General features: G+C 47.1%; 1 protein-coding gene across 1 annotated transcript in view; it reads left to right on the top strand.

The window, feature by feature from the left end:
* St8sia2 (ST8 alpha-N-acetyl-neuraminide alpha-2,8-sialyltransferase 2) overlaps positions 1-16055 on the top strand; it is a 39645-nt gene extending 23590 nt beyond the window's left edge. Inside the window, exon 6 of the mRNA XM_074061682.1 lies at positions 14447-16055. Coding sequence (XP_073917783.1) covers positions 14447-14732 — 286 coding nt within the window. The 3' untranslated portion in view covers positions 14733-16055. The remainder of the gene's footprint in view (positions 1-14446) is intronic.
* The last annotated feature ends 1625 nt before the right edge of the window (positions 16056-17680 follow it).

Raw genomic sequence — 17680 nt, 5'->3', positions numbered from 1 at the left:
TGAGGGATGCAGAATGAAGCCACATAAGAAAAGACCAAGGGATTGTAGGGGGAAAACCTGAGGAGGAACCCAGAACCCGGCCAAACTAACATCACAAATCCAGGCTTTGAAGTTAGAGACACCCCCAAAAGGTCCAAATCCCAGCTCTGCTACTTGCTTGGTTATATTGCCTCTCTCCACACCCCTGAGACATACTGCCTTTGTCTCTTCCCTGGGGAACCCTATGCTACATGGGGGAGGCATATGATCAATCAGTGGTGGCCACCATTGTCATGATAGCTGCCACTAACCACTTGGAGAGCTATCACAGGGGAAAGGGATTATTAGACTTGTCCTGTAAACTCCGAAGGTAGAACTAGAGCAGAGGCTGGGACTACAAGGAGAGGAGGATATTTAGGCTCAATCTGATTCAGAGCTCTGGAGCTGTCAGAGCAATGGACTAAATCAAACTAGTCAGTCCTGAGCGCTTCACTTTGAAGTCCCCCATACGGGTTGTACTGTGCAGAATACTCTTGTTTCCTTATCTAAATAGCTGTTGCCTGTACTGGGGGTGTAGCTCTCCATGATAGAGTGCTTGACAAGCATGTAAAAGGCCCTGGGTCCAGTCCCTAGTATCAGAAAGAAAAAAATGAATCTACTGCCCAAGAAGACCCTGTTTATGAGGTGTATTATGAAAATACTTTTTATTATGATAAAATATAACAAAACTTACCATTTCGGTCATTTTTAAGGATAAACTTCACTCAGAAGAAATTCATTCTTGGGAGGAAAAAAAACGGGGAAATCTTCATGTTGAGTTTGGCCAAAAAGCACATGCAACAAGAGAAAAAATAGATAAATTGTACTATACCAAAATTAGAAGCATTCATACATGAAGGACAATCTACCAAGGGAGGGAAAAGGAAGTCCACAGACTAAGGCTTTTTGATAAGGGATTAATAACCGGGATATGAAAAGAACTTGTACAACTCAATGGCAGAAAAACAACCAACCTAAGTCAAAACTGGGCAAAGGGGCTGAGTAGACATTTCTCCAAAGAAGAAATACGAATGACCAATTAGCAGGACAAGATGCTAGACATCACTCTCACTAAGGAAACACAAATCAAATGCACAGTGGGGTCCCACTTCATACCCACTAGCTTGACTAGTATGAAAAATAAAAAATAACAGGTACTAGTGAGGATGTGGAGAAACTAGAAGTCTTGTGCCTTTCCAGTGGGAATTTCAAATGCCAATCAACTTTCAAGGCTCCCTTGTATCTTCATTTTATAAATGTGGAACTTAATGTTCAAAAGAATTGGGGGATTTATACAGGGTCACCCAGCCATTATGGCACAACCGGAAGTAGAATTGTATTATCTGACTCTTACACAATGTACCAGATGGACAGAAATTTGAACCCATCCTGTTCTGGGTGGGCGGGGCTGAGGGAGGAGCACAATGAGCTGGGAATTGACACTGGTTAGGACAGTGTGGAGACCCCCCATGCACAAGGCACTCATTCAAAGCATAGGGCAGCTTTCCTACCAGGCAAAGCAACGTGAAAGGTCAAGATTCCACCAAATACCTGCCAGCATCTGGACTTTGACATCGTCTTGTTGAGAGACACCTGCCCTTGACCAGGCGGTCTTTGGCTTTTCCCTCTCAGATTTGCTTGGCTGTTCCTTTGCATCCAAGATATCTTTCAGAAGAAAAGCAGAGATGCTCAGGCAGAAACTGCTCAACCACACATTCTATTGTGGAGGGTTTGAAACAGGACAGGTAGCTAATGCTCACCTGCCAGGCACATGTAATAGGAATACTATCACTCGCCCCACTTTAAAGCTAGAAAGAATGAAACTTAGGGAGAAACGAACTTTGACGGTTCTCTGGTTGGTAATGAACTGATCTAGGGCTCTCCCACTGTCCCTGAACACCACCCAATTGCCTCTGTGGCACATGACCAGAAAACAGTGATGGGAGCCTGGAAGAAAAAATGTCGGGAAGGCTGAGGCCAGAATGCGTTTGAGTTTGTGACATTATTAATAAAAACAAAAAAGTGTATATTAGGTTTCAAGTAAGAACCAAAAAGCTAAGGGCAGATAGTGGTGACGTCACCAAAAACAGAGGTAAAATGAACTCCTCAGAGCCCCTATTCGTAACAAAAGGGATGGATCTTTTAACTAGCCAGGGTAGCAAGGTCTTTGCTATCTCACCTACAGTGCCAATTTGCTGCTCTAAACCAATGGCACACAGTCGGTCCCCAGACCAGCAGCATTGCATTGCCTGAGTGCTCACTTGACATGCAGGTTCTCAGACCCATGCCAGACCTGCTGAATCAGAAACTCTAGGACTGAGATCCTGCAGTCTGTGTTTTAAGAGGCCTTCCAGGTGGTTCTGGTGCATGGCATACATCCTAGAGCCACTGCCATCAATAAAACCAAGACCAGTTACATCCCAGGGAAAACTTGCAGGAAGACCAGTGGGCAGCTGGCCATGATCTCCTCCAAATCATGAGAAGGACGATGTGGGCTGGCATCTTTGCTCCAGTCTTCTAAACATGCGGAAGCCATGGGCACCAGTGAGCTTGATATCAACTCCTCGACAGAGTTTAAAGAGGTTATCAATCCAATGATTCACGAACACAAAGATGAGGAGATAAACTTCATAAGCCGGTGTGCTCACTGGAAAATGCCAGGGTACATTATCCTGGTGTCCCTTAGTGAGGAGGACAGTGGCCAGGTACCCTGGGATCGGTGTAGTTGTTTATATCAGGACTCAAGTCAGCCACTTTGACCAAGCATTTCATGGACAACTTGGAGAGCCATGGCCTGGTTGACAATTCAGGGGACAGAAGAGGATAACTGTTAGCTTTCTCCTTGGAACTTTACAAATAGATACCAATATCATCCCCTTTTACTCATAAGGAAACCAAGACTCAAAAATGTTATATAAATTGTGTAAAGCCATGCAGATAAGGAGGGCAGGATTGGGATTATATAGGCTTCAAAGGTCTCTCCACTGCCATCTCCTTCTCTGATCCTTACCAGATAAGAGTCATCACTCTGCTGACTGCTCATACCCAATCTACTAGGTAACCTGTTAGGCTAATGTTGACCTTACTGAGATCTCTGTGAGCCTGCCACCAGGCTCAGTCCCTGTCCCCATTTTGCCAGTGACTTAAATGAGAGTATCAATGATCTGCTTAACAAATTCACCAGTGACATAGCTTTTGGAGAATTCTTATTATTCAAAGTCTCAGAGTTAAACCCAGGTCAATCTAAGGGAAGACATTTAATATGGACAAATAAAAAGTTCTTCATGTAGTGCAAAACAATGGTACCAGTACAGAGAGATGAACAGGGCCTGCCATCTGTGGGTGGTCGCTCAAGGATACGTGACCCTAGGCTGTTGCAGTGGACATCTAACATCTTTGGGAGTCAAGGTGATCAGCCTGGCTTTGTTTTACTTTGCCTGGTCAGATCCTACTTGGAGTATTACATTTGTTTTGGGGTACTAGGCTGAAAAGGAAATACAGTGGCAGAGATAATGAAAATTTGAAAGATTTGAGGAGACAAGAAGGCTCCAATGACCATGATTGCCATTTTCCTTCATTCAGCCATAGTCATTTGGCACCTAAAGGCACCAGGGTGCTCTGTGCTAGAGAAATACAAAAATTAATAAAACAAGGATCCTACCCTTGAGGGACTTAGAGGTTCTTCCCTGGGAGGCTCCAGGTGTGGAAGTAGGATTGGGAGAGGGTCTCCAGGAAGCCAAATTCCATCCAGGCACTGGTGAGAACATTTCAACGTAAGATCTTCAGAAACAAGCATGACTCTTTTAGGAGGTGATGAATTTGGCATTTTTTGGAGATGTTCTACAGCAGCAATCCCCCTGGCGGGGGCCATGAGCAGGAAAAGCCATGTCACACAGATGGAATTGGTACATTAGTTTAACTAGGGCTGCTATAACAAAGCACCGGACTGGGTTGCTTAACCTACAGAAATGTGTTGATTCACAGTTCTACATGCTGGGAGCCCAAAACTAAGAGGTCGGTAGGACTGGTCCCTTATGAAGGAAGGATCTGTTACAGGCCTCTCTCTTGGCCTGGGAATGGCTGCCTTTATGTTCACATGGCATTCTCGTTGTAGCCCCATCTGTCTCCAGACTTCCCTGTTTATAAGGATATCAGTTATATTAGAGTGATCTGATTTGATTTCCTCTGTGAAGACGTATCTCTAAATAAGATCACACACAAAGGAACTGGGAGTGAGGACTTCAACCAATGAATTTGGGGGGGACATAATCCAACCCTTAACAGTTGGGCAAGATGGCGTCCCTTCCCATTCCAAGAGTCTTTGGTTCAACGCATTGGTGCCAGTGGAGTGAGTGACCCAGAGGGCACTGACCACATTCCAGGCCATCTGAGGCAGTGATCCAGGCATTGCAAGAACTGAGGAACCCAGTGCAGAACCCTGCAGCTGGCAGGGGCCAGCATCTGGTGCCAGCAAGGCCCTGGCCTGTTCTCCTTTCCCAAGGGGCCTCTGGCTCTGCCAGCCTGCAGAGTGGCCCAGCACCCTGGCTGGATATTGGCCAGGAATGAGAGCCACAGAGGGGAAGAGCAGCAAGGCAGTTAAGTATGGCACAGGAAGTGGGAGGGTGATCAGCAGCTGTCATGAATGGCTCTAATTCAATTACAATGACTGGGGAGGCTGTGACCCACAGAGAGGGCTTCCCGCCCCTCTGGCAGGACAGCGGCCTGCTGGCCTGGTGCAGACAAGGCTTGTGAATTGGTGCCTAATTAGGCACCAGGAGTGCTTAGCTTCAGCCTTAGGATAGCACTGATTCAGCTCGCCTCCTGCTAGGACTGGAGGGAGGCCCAGCTGCCTATCAGTGGGAGCAGAAGTCTGAGGGCCAGAGAACAGCTCAGGTGACAGTAAGCAAGGTCAAAGCACAGGCTGGCAGAGTCCCCTTCAGGCATGCCATCCTAATCCAGAAACCACATCCTTCTCCTTGCTGGTCTTACTCTGGTCCAGTGCATAGGGAGTAAGAGGAACCAGATTCACCTTTCTAGAAGCATGCTCTGTAGAAAAGAAAAGGAGGAATGTCTGTGGCATTAAGGGCACAGATGGCTCCTAGCTTTTGTTTATGTTTAATGGAGTCTCCTGATATATATGTGAATTTTTAAAAACAGCAATTCAAATAGTAAAAAGGAAAATCCAAATTGCATGAAAGGATTTCAAGTGAAAAGTATACCCCCCCATCCCTCGCCTGGCTCTGCAGAGGCAACCTGTGAAGCTGGTGTTCTCTGTGTGTGTCCTTCCAGAAAGAGAGTTTGTGTTACATTGCACCTTGCTAAATTCTGGAAATTATTCCATTTTGACACACACCACCGCGCTGCTCCTCACAGTTGCCAAGCAGGACGTTGCATGTACCTAGATCTATGTAGCATGGAGGTGTTAGGATGTGTGCATATATATATCTATAGACTTGCTCCTTTGACATGTCTTTGCTAAACAGAGATGGAGCTGTGCATTGGTAATTTTTGAAGCTATTGTTAAATTGCCCAAGAGACAGATACAAATTTATACTTCCACCTGTGATTATTGAAAATACCTGTTTTCCCTTAACCTCTCCAAAAGAGGTATTATCAACATTTGTTATGTTTACCAATCCAGTGAAAAATGATATCTGGTTGTTGTTATTAGAAATTGGATTCCTTTGATTACGCATGAGGTTGGCTGTAATTTGTTTGTTTGGAGTGATACCAATTTAAACTCCAGAATCCAGCCACAAGGCTTAATTTCCCTATAATGGTCTTGCAGGGCCCCAGCTGACTCCACAGGGCCAGAGATGATACCTAGGCATGAGTGACAGTCTTTCCACACCTGAGCAACCACCCTTTATCAGGAGTCCTTCAATGAACAACCATCGTGTCTTCCCTCCTTTGTTTTGGCAACTGGTTGTCTAGGGTGGTGTTAGCCCACCCTTCACATGTACAGGCCTCCTGGCTGCCTAGAAGGGTTTACAATGAGCCTAGTCCCATTCACCTGTCCTGACAAGCCTCTGCTTGCTAGTTTTTATTAAAGATTCATGAAACACTTGCTTTATGCATGTGCTATGCTAGAGCCTAGGGTTATACAGAAGGGAGTCCACTTCTTTACAGAATTTTAAAGTGTAGAAGGAAAGACAGGCAAACAAGGAATTACAGAGTAGCATGATAGATGTTGTGATAGGAGTGAGCAACATAGAGCACAAAAACCATCTAGGGAGGTCCTAGTGGCTTCTGGCAAGAAGTGACATTGCAGCTAAGACTGTATGGAGGGACTGCTGACACAGGGAAGTGTCCTGGAAGAACCCAAAGCTTCTCCTGACTATGGGGTGGTTCCCGTAAGATGGTGGAAGAGATTTTTCAGGCTCACTTCATGAGCACATCCTAGCCTGACTGAGGCCATTGGACTTACTCTGTGGAGTCCTGGAGTCACTGGATAGTTTTGGTGACATGCTCATATTTGAGGTAGCCTGTGTACTTGAGCTACAGCATTGGTGTAGATGAGCCTGGAGATCAGAGGAACAGAAATGAGTCTCCAGCATCCCCATGGCTTAACTAACTCTTCATGACAGCCCCAAATTCTGAGACAAAAGCCACATCTCTCCATCACATCTTTCTCAGGGAAGATTAAACCTGAGATATCACATAGCACACTAGAGCCCTCAACAACACTCCCAAGGACAGGACAGCAATGGAGACAGAGCCCCTGGATCCAGAATACAGGAAGTAACAGCCTGAGTGTTCCGTTTCCGGCTTTGCTTCTGGTCTTGTGAGACAGTTCTGCTCCTTATGGACATTATGAGCTCTGTCCCACGGTGTTACTACCTTCTTGTAAAAGTCCCTCTTGGTCCCTTTTCCAACAGCGACAGCCACTATCCTTGCCAGGAATCCAGGGGAAGCACAGGTGTGCTTTAGAGATGGTTTTGGCAATCCTCATCAATTGCTGTCCGTGCTCATAAAATCCAGCGCTTAATCGTCACAACCATTGGGATGGCCAATTTGAAAAGAATAATCACTGGCTTCTTTGAGATTACTTTGCCTTCTAATTAAAATCTCAAGACTGGGATATTAAAGGTGCGTTCTCAATACAACATTCTGGATGCACCCAGCTAACCTCATTTGGGAAGGCGTAATTAATTAGTCTGTGTTTTAACACCCAGCTGTTATCCTAAGGAAAGACGTAGTCTACAAGTCAGCCATGCACTCAGTCTCTAAATTGGCCAGAATGACTGAGGAGATGGAAAGGAAGAGGAGAGTGATTTGTTCCTGCATAAGTCAGTCGGCTTCTGTTGCAAGCTGTTCATTAAAGGCTCCCCTGTGTCCCTGTCAGACATCACCCAGGAGCTCTTGTTTACCCTTGGAGGAAGAACAGGAAATAAGTAGGTCCCTCCACTGACAGCCACCACACTCTTCACTCATCCTGGTACCTCGCTGACCATTAACACCTTTCCCACTTAGTGATTCTGGGAGGGAAGTCTAGCACCCAGGACTGGGACCTTCTGTTCCTGTCCCCCTGGCCACAGTTATGTAGGTGCATACACTACCAGCTTGCCGCTTCTTCTTTTCTACATCTTCCCATTTTTCTGTTGTTCTGAGCACACCAGAACTCAGGATAGTCAATACTAAGCCATGCGACCATAACAAAACCCAAACCCCAGTGGTAGAGCACGACAGAAGTTTACTTCTCACTCATGACAAGAGTGACATGAGATGTCCAGGTCTCTCTTCTGCTCTTTGATCCAGGGATCTCAGATGCATCTTTCTTAAGCCAATCATCTCAGCAAAAGGCTTTGAAGTTTTTCAAGTCAGTGGATAGGATGAAAAGCCACTCTTATTGCAACCTGTGGCCACATGACGGTTGCTCAATTACAAGGATGCTGGGAGATGTAGGGAACACAGGAAGTATTTGTCAGAAGCTGCTGTCTCTACCACAGGACATGGGATGTAGTGTGTGTGGAATCAGATGCCTCTGAATCCTACAAAGGAGGGAAGGCATGGCCCCTGCTCTTGGGGAGATCACAGAAGTTTCATGTGGGAAACCAGCCCATCCAGTAATACATTATCGGTCCTGGCTGCTAAGCACAGTAAGAGTCGAAACAAAGCACTTAGTGATCAGGTAGAGCTGATTAAAGGGTGAGCTGGGGAGGAAGGGCTAGAAAAAAGGGGATATTCCCAGGAAGGTTTGGGGGAGCGATGAGGGGGAAATTCACCAAAGGAGCACGTGGGGAAAGGCACCCAGGGGAGAGCCCCGCACATATGAAGGCTCAGCAAGTGTGCATGTCACCTAAAATTCTGCTACAAGCTGCTTGGATGTCTCACCACTGATTAAATCCTTCCCTCTCCCTTTCTGGGCAGAGCATTGCTGGCCTGAAAAGAAATTCATTTCTGAAAGTCCTCCCCCTGCGAAGGCCTTACTATCGGAAAACAAACAAACCACAAATCCCTCGGATGGCATTTGCCTGGTGTTGAGGTTCAAATTTGCTCAAAGAGAGAATCTCAGTGAATCCTCAAGCAGGTGGCTCCCATTTCCTGGATAACATTGGCTGTTAATGCAGCAACCTGTCCCCAGCCTCAACCCTCCCAGAATTGCCATGGGGTGAAGATGCCCACGAAGCAGGGGTCAGGAGACCTAACCAGGTCAGGTAAATCATCCTGGATTCCAGGTTCAATGCAGGTGGCCCATAGATTTGACATATATTCGATTCACACCCATTTGATTCACCCAGTGGAATCTCACATGCTGGGGTTTTTTTGTTCTTAATTTTGATTTTTTTTTTTTTAGTGGTGCTTTCACCCCCAGTCTCCCTCCCAAATATTTTTGTTAGTTGCCAACAATTTAAACATTTGGAGAATGTGGGCTGGACGTGGTGGTGTGTGCCTGTAATCTCAGCTACATGGGAGACAGAGGAAGGAGGATTGAGGTTTGAGGCCAGCCCGGAGCAAAAGCATGATGCTTTATCTGAAAAGCAAACTAAAGCAAAAACAGATAGGGGTATGGTTCAAGTTGGTAGAGCACTTGTCTAGCAAGCTCAAGGTCCTGAGATCAATCCCCAGTACTGCCCCCAACCCAAAAAAAAAAAGAATTTGCATAAAAATCCTTATTTCTGATACAGTTGGGAAAAAAATCAGAAGTTTTGAGACCACCACACTGAACAACTATTAAAGTGCCTGTCCCTGGAGATACCGCAGTCCACACTACTCCCTACTGCTTTGGCAATATGAAAGCTGGATACTGGATTTTCTTATACTCACCCTGAGTCCCAGCTTTCTCAGTTATGTCAGTGCCAAGCTGCTGGGCTAAATGAGTTCCCCGGGTCCAACTGTCTTAAAAACCCTACAGCTATTCCTTACACTTACTCTTTTCTTTCCCTCATTTTCTCTAAATATATCTCATTCTTGGGTTCTTTCATTGATCCATCTACCAGTCAGAGCAGTTGTTGTTAGTCAAGACTGCGTAACTGGATTACTGGAGAAGGTTGTAAAACTCTCAGTGTCCAGGTTACACCTGCGATTGGGAGCCAGGTCCTTCCGAAAACTGCAGGTGATCCAGCATGCAGCCTAAATGGGAATTCTGCTTTAGGCTGAAAAGACAATGGATTGGCTGGGGAGGGGGCGAGCTCCTACTCCTGGGCCTGGTGAGGCCAAGGCAGAGGAGCACTTGGCCAGAATGTGTGGGAGGAGCTAACATCAGTTGCTGCTTTTCTGGGAATCTGGGGTTCTTCTCTTTACCGCCCTGGCCTTTGTCCCAGGGTCTTCCCAAGCTCAGTTTAATCCTGTTGAGCACAGAGCCAAGGGCTCTGTGGAAATATCCCTACCCCTTTAATTTTTTTTGTGGTACTTGGATTTGAACTCACAGCCTTGCTAAGCAAAGACTTCGGCACTTGAGCCATGCCCACGGTCCTTTCTACTTTAGTTTCTTTTTCATATAGGGTCTCACACTTTTGTCTGAGTCAATCTCAGACCAAGATGCTCCTTGCCTCTACTTCCTGAGTAGCTGGGATTACAGGCAAGAGGCACCATGCCCCCACAGGAAGTAATCCTTGTCCAGTAAGCCCCCAAACTGAACGTCAAGCACTCCAAAGTCAACACTTTGTCTCTGACATATTAGCTGGTGACTAAGCAGATGGCCAGGGGCGGCAAGCCTAGCAGAATCATATTAGACCAGCCACTTTCCTGGCCTCCCATGGGTCTGTTGGGGTTGCATCACAAAGGAGAAAGAATGTAAACTTGGAATCAAAGGGCGTGAAGGGGAGCCCCAGTCCCACCACTTGCCAGCTGGGCTCCTTGCTCAATCCTTGGGGCCCTGCCTGGGTGGCGTGCCCACCCTGTAAAGAACTGGGTATGGGTATAATTCTGACAGAGAGCCACTGAGGAGACCTCAGTGGAGTGATGGGGAGGAGGGGAGCAGTATAGAGTGTAATTTGAAAGGTTCGGAGAGGGCCAAGGGCAAGAAAAAGACCTTTTAAAACAGACCTTTTACCCTTCCCTAGAGCTCTGAGCAGACTTTTGACACAACCAGGTAGCTACAATCAGTACTTCTGGCATCTTGGGAACTCTTGAACCAGTGGCACGAGTACCCCACATGGCTGGGGAAGAAGAGGGTCCCTAGCATCAGGGTCCTGGCAGAGTTGCCTTATCTGTAGCTGGGCCAGCTGATGTCAGCTTCCCCCCCAACCCAGCACCAGGCATACCCAGGGCTGCACCATGTGGTCCTGTTGTGAATTCAGCCTGAGGTGTCCCTCCTGGTCAGGAAAGCTGAGGAGAATACTCCCCCAGAGGAGGGGCCAGTGGGGCAGAGTGGGGCATCACTGCCAACCCTGTCTGCATCCTGGGGAGCAGAGCAGACTGGAAGGCAGGTATGCTGTTTCTGGGTTCTGTCTACCTCAGGTCTCCCTGTGGCCAAGGAGAAGATACCTTGGGCCACCAAGGGACATTGGCTGACCCAGCCTGGGTCCCAGTGGGACCTGCCACTTATAGGCTGTCCTCCACATTCCCAGAACTTTTTCTTGCAGACAAGTAGCAACCCATCCCATTCTCCTGCACAACCCATGGAAAATTGGACATGGCCCCTTGGGATCTCAAATCTAAGAAGAAAAAAAAATTTTTAGAGACAAAAATTTTTAATTCCCCTGTGTGCCTTCCACAGCTCAGTGGATGTGGAGAAGCCCTCAGTCAGTCTCATGTTATTGTCATTTGTGTTTAAATCGTGTGTGATCTAAATGCTTTCCCAGCCTTCATTTTAGGAAAAGCTGCTTCCCAAAAAAGCAAACAATACTCCAAACGCCTGGTAAAAGTGAATGTGCATAATTGAAGTCATCAAGTGAAAATGTGAGATGGGTTGAAAGGCGCATGTCTTTAGCAGAAGTTGGGAGGCATGATGGGAAAAGTGAACCAAGCATCCACAGCACAGCACTGAACTCCATGCATCCTAGCGTGCATGGTTTTTCCAAGTGGTCCCCTTGGAAAGAGGTACCTGTGAATGCCAAGGGTTGACTGTACCTGTTCTGGAAAGCATGTCTTCCCAACCCAAAAAAGGCCACTTACTTTCTTAGCAGCACAGGCAACTTAGCACAGAGGCAGCAAGACAGACGGCTCTCCAGGAAGTCCACAGCACAACAAGAAAGACACACAGCCCGGTGAGACTGGTGCCCGGGTGACCTCAGATGCTCACAGGAACCAGAACAAAAGAACATAGGAGTCTTAATGGAGGTGACTCGATGAAATAGCACAGAGCCACTCATTCTGGGGAGATGGTGTAGTGTAGAGGGAGGTGAAACTGGGGTACAGTGGGGTCAGGTCTCCCCAAGTTTGTTTTTCACAGTGGAACTTGGGTTGATTGTATCTGTAGAACTTCAGGGAGAAGTTTCAGAGAGAAAAGCCCAGAGGGCTACCAGGTGGAGGATAGATAGCAACGGTCAACTCTCACCACAGAGACTTCTCGATGCAGGGAAGACATGATGGGATCTGTGGTGCATCCACATCACCTGTTCCTATTTTTCAATTGCACTGCTTTGGGGTTACCAGACCCATTGCCTTGTTCTCTGCCTCTGTCCCTTTATTTGATTCCCTCTTGGAAAATTCAGGAGCTGGGGAAGTTTCTAGGCCCAGACAAGATGAACTAGGAGAAAGTGCAAGGAAGGAGACTCAGGGTGACAGGCTTATGGAACAACTGTAGCTGTCTACAGGGCCACTCAGGAGGCTCCCCCTGTGCCCGGGAGACACATGTTCACTCTGTAGTCATCAGGAACCACAGCCTCCATCAGCAAAGCAGAAGGGGAGACTCGAGTCACACCAGACTGATGGTTGGATTGGAGGGGTGGGTGTGGGGATCCTTCCCGTGCATTTTGATTGAATATTACATAATTTACTGAAATTATATGACTTATTGAAACTCTATAACCTCATCTGATTTAAAAGCTAATGCTTTCTCCAAATAAATAAGCCAAAAATAAGGCTTTAAGGTTAATGCTACAGTGTTTTGGGGGTTCCCTTTTTTGAGCTAACAGAAGGAACTGCTTTACAGAAGGGCGGGTGTTCTTGGGCTTCTAGGAAGCCTGCCCCTCAAACCCAGCCCTTTTAGCTAAAACATGTCAGTAATATAAGACGGTTCCGCCCTTCAGCAATATGTGACTGCTGTTTTGTGTCTGCACACTTTCACTTTCAAATCTGTCACTATGCTGGGATCTAAAACTGTGCTGGCCTTCCCAGTTCAATAGCAGCCTGTGGGAAGGGAGTCCCACAGACATTGAGGACAGAAAAAGGTAGAGCACAGTCAGGACTTTGTTATCAAGAATTACATCTTTCATGGCGGGCACATGGCTCAGGTCTGTAATCACAACCATGCAGGAAGTGGAGATCAGGAGGATCATGGTTCAAGGCCAACCCAGGCAAAATGTTAGCAAGACCCCATTTTAATAAACTGTGGTGGTGGCATGAGCTTATTATACCAGCTACCTGGGAGGCATAGATAGAAGGATCCAGGCTTACCCTGGCAAAAACAAGAGACCCTATCTCAAAAATGACTGGAGCAAAAAGGGCTGAGGGTGTAACTCAGGTGGTAGCCTATCTAGCAAGCATGAAGCCCTGAGTTCAAACCCCACTACTACCCAAAAAAAAAAAAAAGAATTACATCTTGGGCTGGGGGCATGGCTTAAGTGGTAGAGTGCCTGCCTAGCCCAAGTGTGAGGCCCTGAGTTCAAACCCCAGTACCACCAAAAAAAAAAAAAAAAAGAATTACATCTTTCCATCAAGTCATAAGCATTGTTTTTAGGGGGATTTAAGGCGGCTAGGCCACAAATGATAGTAAGCCTTGATTGTCTTGGAATATTGAAACCTAGAGGATATTTTGGAGGCCATTTTGAATGTGCATTGTCATTGCCTGAATGTGAAAAATTGGGAGCAGTAGGAAGAAGTGACTTGCCCAAAGGCACACAGAGAGTTGGTAACAGAGCTGTCTGAGTTATGTACCTCCCTCCTCCCAGCAGGAGGAAAGGAAAGGGTCCCTTCCTCACTGTGTCCTTCCCTAAGGTACATAGAGACCCCTAGGTATACAGTGTTCAACTTGCTTAGTCCCTGCTCTCTCCAGCTCTCTGTGTTGCTTCTCATGACCATTTGACAGATTCCCAGAGAGTGGAAGCAAGGACTCCCTATTAGAGCTGGATAACAAGATGGAGTGACAGATCTTTGGAAGAGAATGTGTAGGCAGAACTCAGGTTTACAGGACAGATCTCTGTCCAGAACCCAAGAGCTCTCCAGAGAGGTCACACATGGTTAGAGAAGGGTACCTGCCTTAGAGGGTGGGGTTCCCATATTCAGGGACACCAAGGAAGTCCAACTGAAGATGCCAACTGACAAGGAAGGCACAGTGAGGCTGCCTCGAGGCCATGGGCACCATGCAAGAAAATGTGCTCTAACAAAGGTCAAGGCCAAGTTGGCCACACCCGTGTGTGTTGGCGGTGGTTGTTTCATGCTACAACTTCACAGTGGCTGAGTGGATGTAACTGGAGCTATGGGGTTGCAAAGTCAAGGTACTGAGCATCTGGCTCTTTATAGAAAAATGTTGCCATCCTCTGCTTTCACTCTATATCAATAGCCCCAGTTCAAAGTTAAGGTGCTACCCCTCTCCAGCGGGGCAACCTTGTACAGCCACTTTTCATCTGAGCCCCATTTGTACTAAGGACAGACTTGTTTGGAAATCCCATTGACTCAGGTATGGGAAAGCACCCAGCCCAAGGGTAGTCCAGGTGCTGAATCAATGATGGTGTCTCCTCTGAAAAGGGAACTTGCAATCTGATTGGTCCCCAGAGTGTCAGGAGGTGGGCTGTGGGGCAGGATAAAATTTTCCTCTTTCTAGAAAGGATGATTCACAAACTCACATTTCTTTATTATTTCTTTTTTGACATTTTTTTTTCAGATACTGGCTAACTAACAAAGTCCACATCAAAAGACCCACCACTGGCCTCTTGATGTACACCCTGGCCACACGTTTCTGCAATCAGATCTACCTCTATGGCTTCTGGCCCTTTCCACTGGATCAGAACCAGAACCCTGTCAAGTATCACTATTATGACAGCCTCAAGTATGGCTACACCTCCCAGGCCAGCCCCCATACCATGCCCTTGGAATTCAAGGCCCTCAAGAGCCTGCATGAGCAAGGGGCATTGAAACTGACTGTCGGCCAGTGTGATGGGGCCACGTAAGGTGGGCACACCATGGGACTCAGTGGCTCACATTTCCTGCCGGCTACACCACAGGCAGATGGGAGTCGGGGTGGCACAAACAATAGAAACAAGCTAGTGGTTTTCTTTGTTACAGTGTAAAACAGTGACCAGAATATATATATCTATACGTGCATATATATATTGACCTGAGTATTTATAACTGTGTGGTGTTCATCTAGCATTAGGCAGATAAACCACAGGAAGAAAGTGTGGATAATCCACCTGAACCAGATCGAGACTCAGTCCATCTTTGGGGGGCAGGAGGATTTGATGTGCAGGGAAACCAGTCCCATGACTTTGGATGAAGACCTGCCTCCTAGGTTGGAGGGATCTTTGGGCTCATGGATTAATGGAGAGCCACTTGGTGTCAGCTGCCCCGGACCTCTGGGCTATGTGAATTCTGGGCAGCCAGGACCCAGAAAGGACAGCGTGAGCCAGTCTAAGTGGTGCTGTTCGTGGAGGAGAGGAGATTGGAGGTCAGCTGGGTGAAGGAGCACAAGGAAACCAAGCAGCAGAGGCCACAGTGGAACTGAGAGCCTTGTTCATGAACTTAGAGTTGTTTTGCCCAAGGGATACACCGTGGGTGACACACATGTCCCAGACAGGCCTCTACAGCAATGGTGAGAAGGCCAATGGAGACACAATGGACAGTCCATCTTCTGGCTGAACAAGAACTGCCAAGGGCTTCAGGTAGAGTGGCATACAGCCCTAAAGAGAGACAGTGTCCTACATGATGTCTTTGAAAAATTGAGACCTTCTTCTGGGGGTTTACTCCACCCCCTGGAATAAGGCAGAAGAGTGTCCAAAGTGTGATTGTTCCATTGGGTGTTCTTTAAAGCATCTGAGATCCACTGAGGAAGAAGAGACCCTGGGACTTTACTCCGGCTTAGCCTCCATCCCACCCTCTTAGAATGTCATGTGAGGAATTCTGCTGTCCCCTCTGCCACCAGAAAGACACAGCAAAAGCTTGAAAGGGCACTGTCAAGATAAATGACATCCTTTTTTAAAATACATATGATCGCCTTTCTGGATGCCTCGTGGAGCCCCAGAGTGGGAGACTGGAAGAAGCAGGAAGCTTCTAGCTCCCTGCTCTTTGGCTGCTCTATTTATTTGCTTTCTGCATCCTGCACTCTGCAGGGCCCCTGAAGCCAGACTGCTGTGCCCATGTCACTTACTTGTCACTTTCCCATCCTGATGGTCACCCATGCCCACACCAAGAGGTCCAATGCTGCAGTTTCTGCAGGGAGAGGTCTAATGTCCACCCCACAGCCACCCACCCTCATCTCCATACAGGCACCATGATTACACAATATAGCAAAATCCTTTTCCTCCTGTTAAGATTCATATTTAAGACTTCTTTTCTTGTAAAAACCCAAAGCCAAATGCAGTTCCAAATACTGGACACACTCTCCAGAAGAGTCTGGGCTCAATGCCAGTACCTTAGGGGCTGGAGTCATAGGCCACACGTAGAGAAGCACAAGCCAGCTTGATTTGTTAGGTGTAGTCTCCTTGTCTGATAAATAATAGTGTTTTAAAACATATTTGAAAGATAAGAAAAAAACCATTATCTTGAGGGTGAAAAGAGTTAAGAAAAGTAATCAAGCCAGACACAATTAATCAATGGCAATTTGGAACAGGACATTTCTTTTAAATTAATGGGTGATGGGAAACAAGTGGAAGTAATAGAGAGCTACCCAGAACCATTAACCCCACACACAGATGCTCCAATCCCAAACCAGGACGGCGAAGATACATCTCTTCATTTTTCCCTTTATTCTTGTGTTGTTGCTTAAAGTCGGAAGTTTGGGATTTGCATTATAAAATGAATATTTTAAAAAGCAATAGCCCTAACAGCCTGATGGGAACTAAGTGGTTCAGCCTCCTTGTGAGCAGAGGAAATAATTAGTATCATATTTTACATGTCTCCAGAGCCTTTCATCTTGAGGATCTCAAAGGCCCTAGAAGACATTTAATTTCTCAAGTTTGCAATGCCCTGTGGAGCAGGGCCCTGATGGATTAGTCAAGGCCTTGGATTCCACAGTGTTTCATGCTGACTCCTGAGGGAAGCCCAGAGATCGGGTCCTAGAGTTGGCCCTGATCAGATCAGTACCTTCTCCCTGCAGGGGAGTTAGAGATCAGAACTCTTTGGAGAACAGAGTCTTCAGACCTGCCCCCATGTCCGTCCTGGGGCAGAAGTCCCCAGGACTATCTACTCATACACCACTCCCTAACTCAGAGGGTCCATCGCTGCCATAATGCTTTGGCCATGTGATCACAAAGGCTCCATGGGCGTAAGCTTCCCTTGTTCCTTGTCACTGTCCATCTGGGCACACACAGTTAAAAAGCCAACAGGCCTCCCCTGCCTGTTTAGTGCTCACTTGCAGCCAAGGTCCGCTGAACTCTGTAGCACTGGCTGGTTGACTTTGGCCCTAAGGAGTCACAGATTGTAATGTTACCCTGCTAACTGCCACCTTGTAATTACAGTCAGGCATCCCACCAGCCTCAGCTGGCCCCCTCTGCTGTTGGCTGTCAGTAAGATCCCCAATTTGTCTACCTTAGCTCTTCAGACCTTCTCCATTTGCCTCAAGTCCCCAACTGACCCCTTCACTGAAGAGATGGAGCCCTCTGATGTGAGATCTCACCTCATAATCTTTTGGTCTCTCTCCCATTTCTGAAGAAATGAGAGCCCTCCTCTGGCCAGGATGTGATCTTTCACACACCCTCCTCTTTCTGCCCTTCTGTCCACCAGCACAGGCTCATGACACCCATCCTGGCTCCTGTAGCCCCTTCACTCATCTCCTTTCACCACCAGACCTCAGCAGGGTCTGCTGCCCTTCTCCCTCCATGCTTCAGCATCCTTTTCTGGCCTGCCCCTGGGACCAGTGTCACAGCACCCGCCATGTGTCAACGTGGAAATCCCCTTCTCA

Source organism: Castor canadensis, chromosome 19, assembly GCF_047511655.1.
Source record: "Castor canadensis chromosome 19, mCasCan1.hap1v2, whole genome shotgun sequence".
Classification (NCBI taxonomy): Eukaryota; Metazoa; Chordata; class Mammalia; order Rodentia; family Castoridae; genus Castor; species Castor canadensis.
Note: the sequence above shows the minus strand (reverse complement) of the source record. Positions and strands in the feature narration are given on the sequence as shown.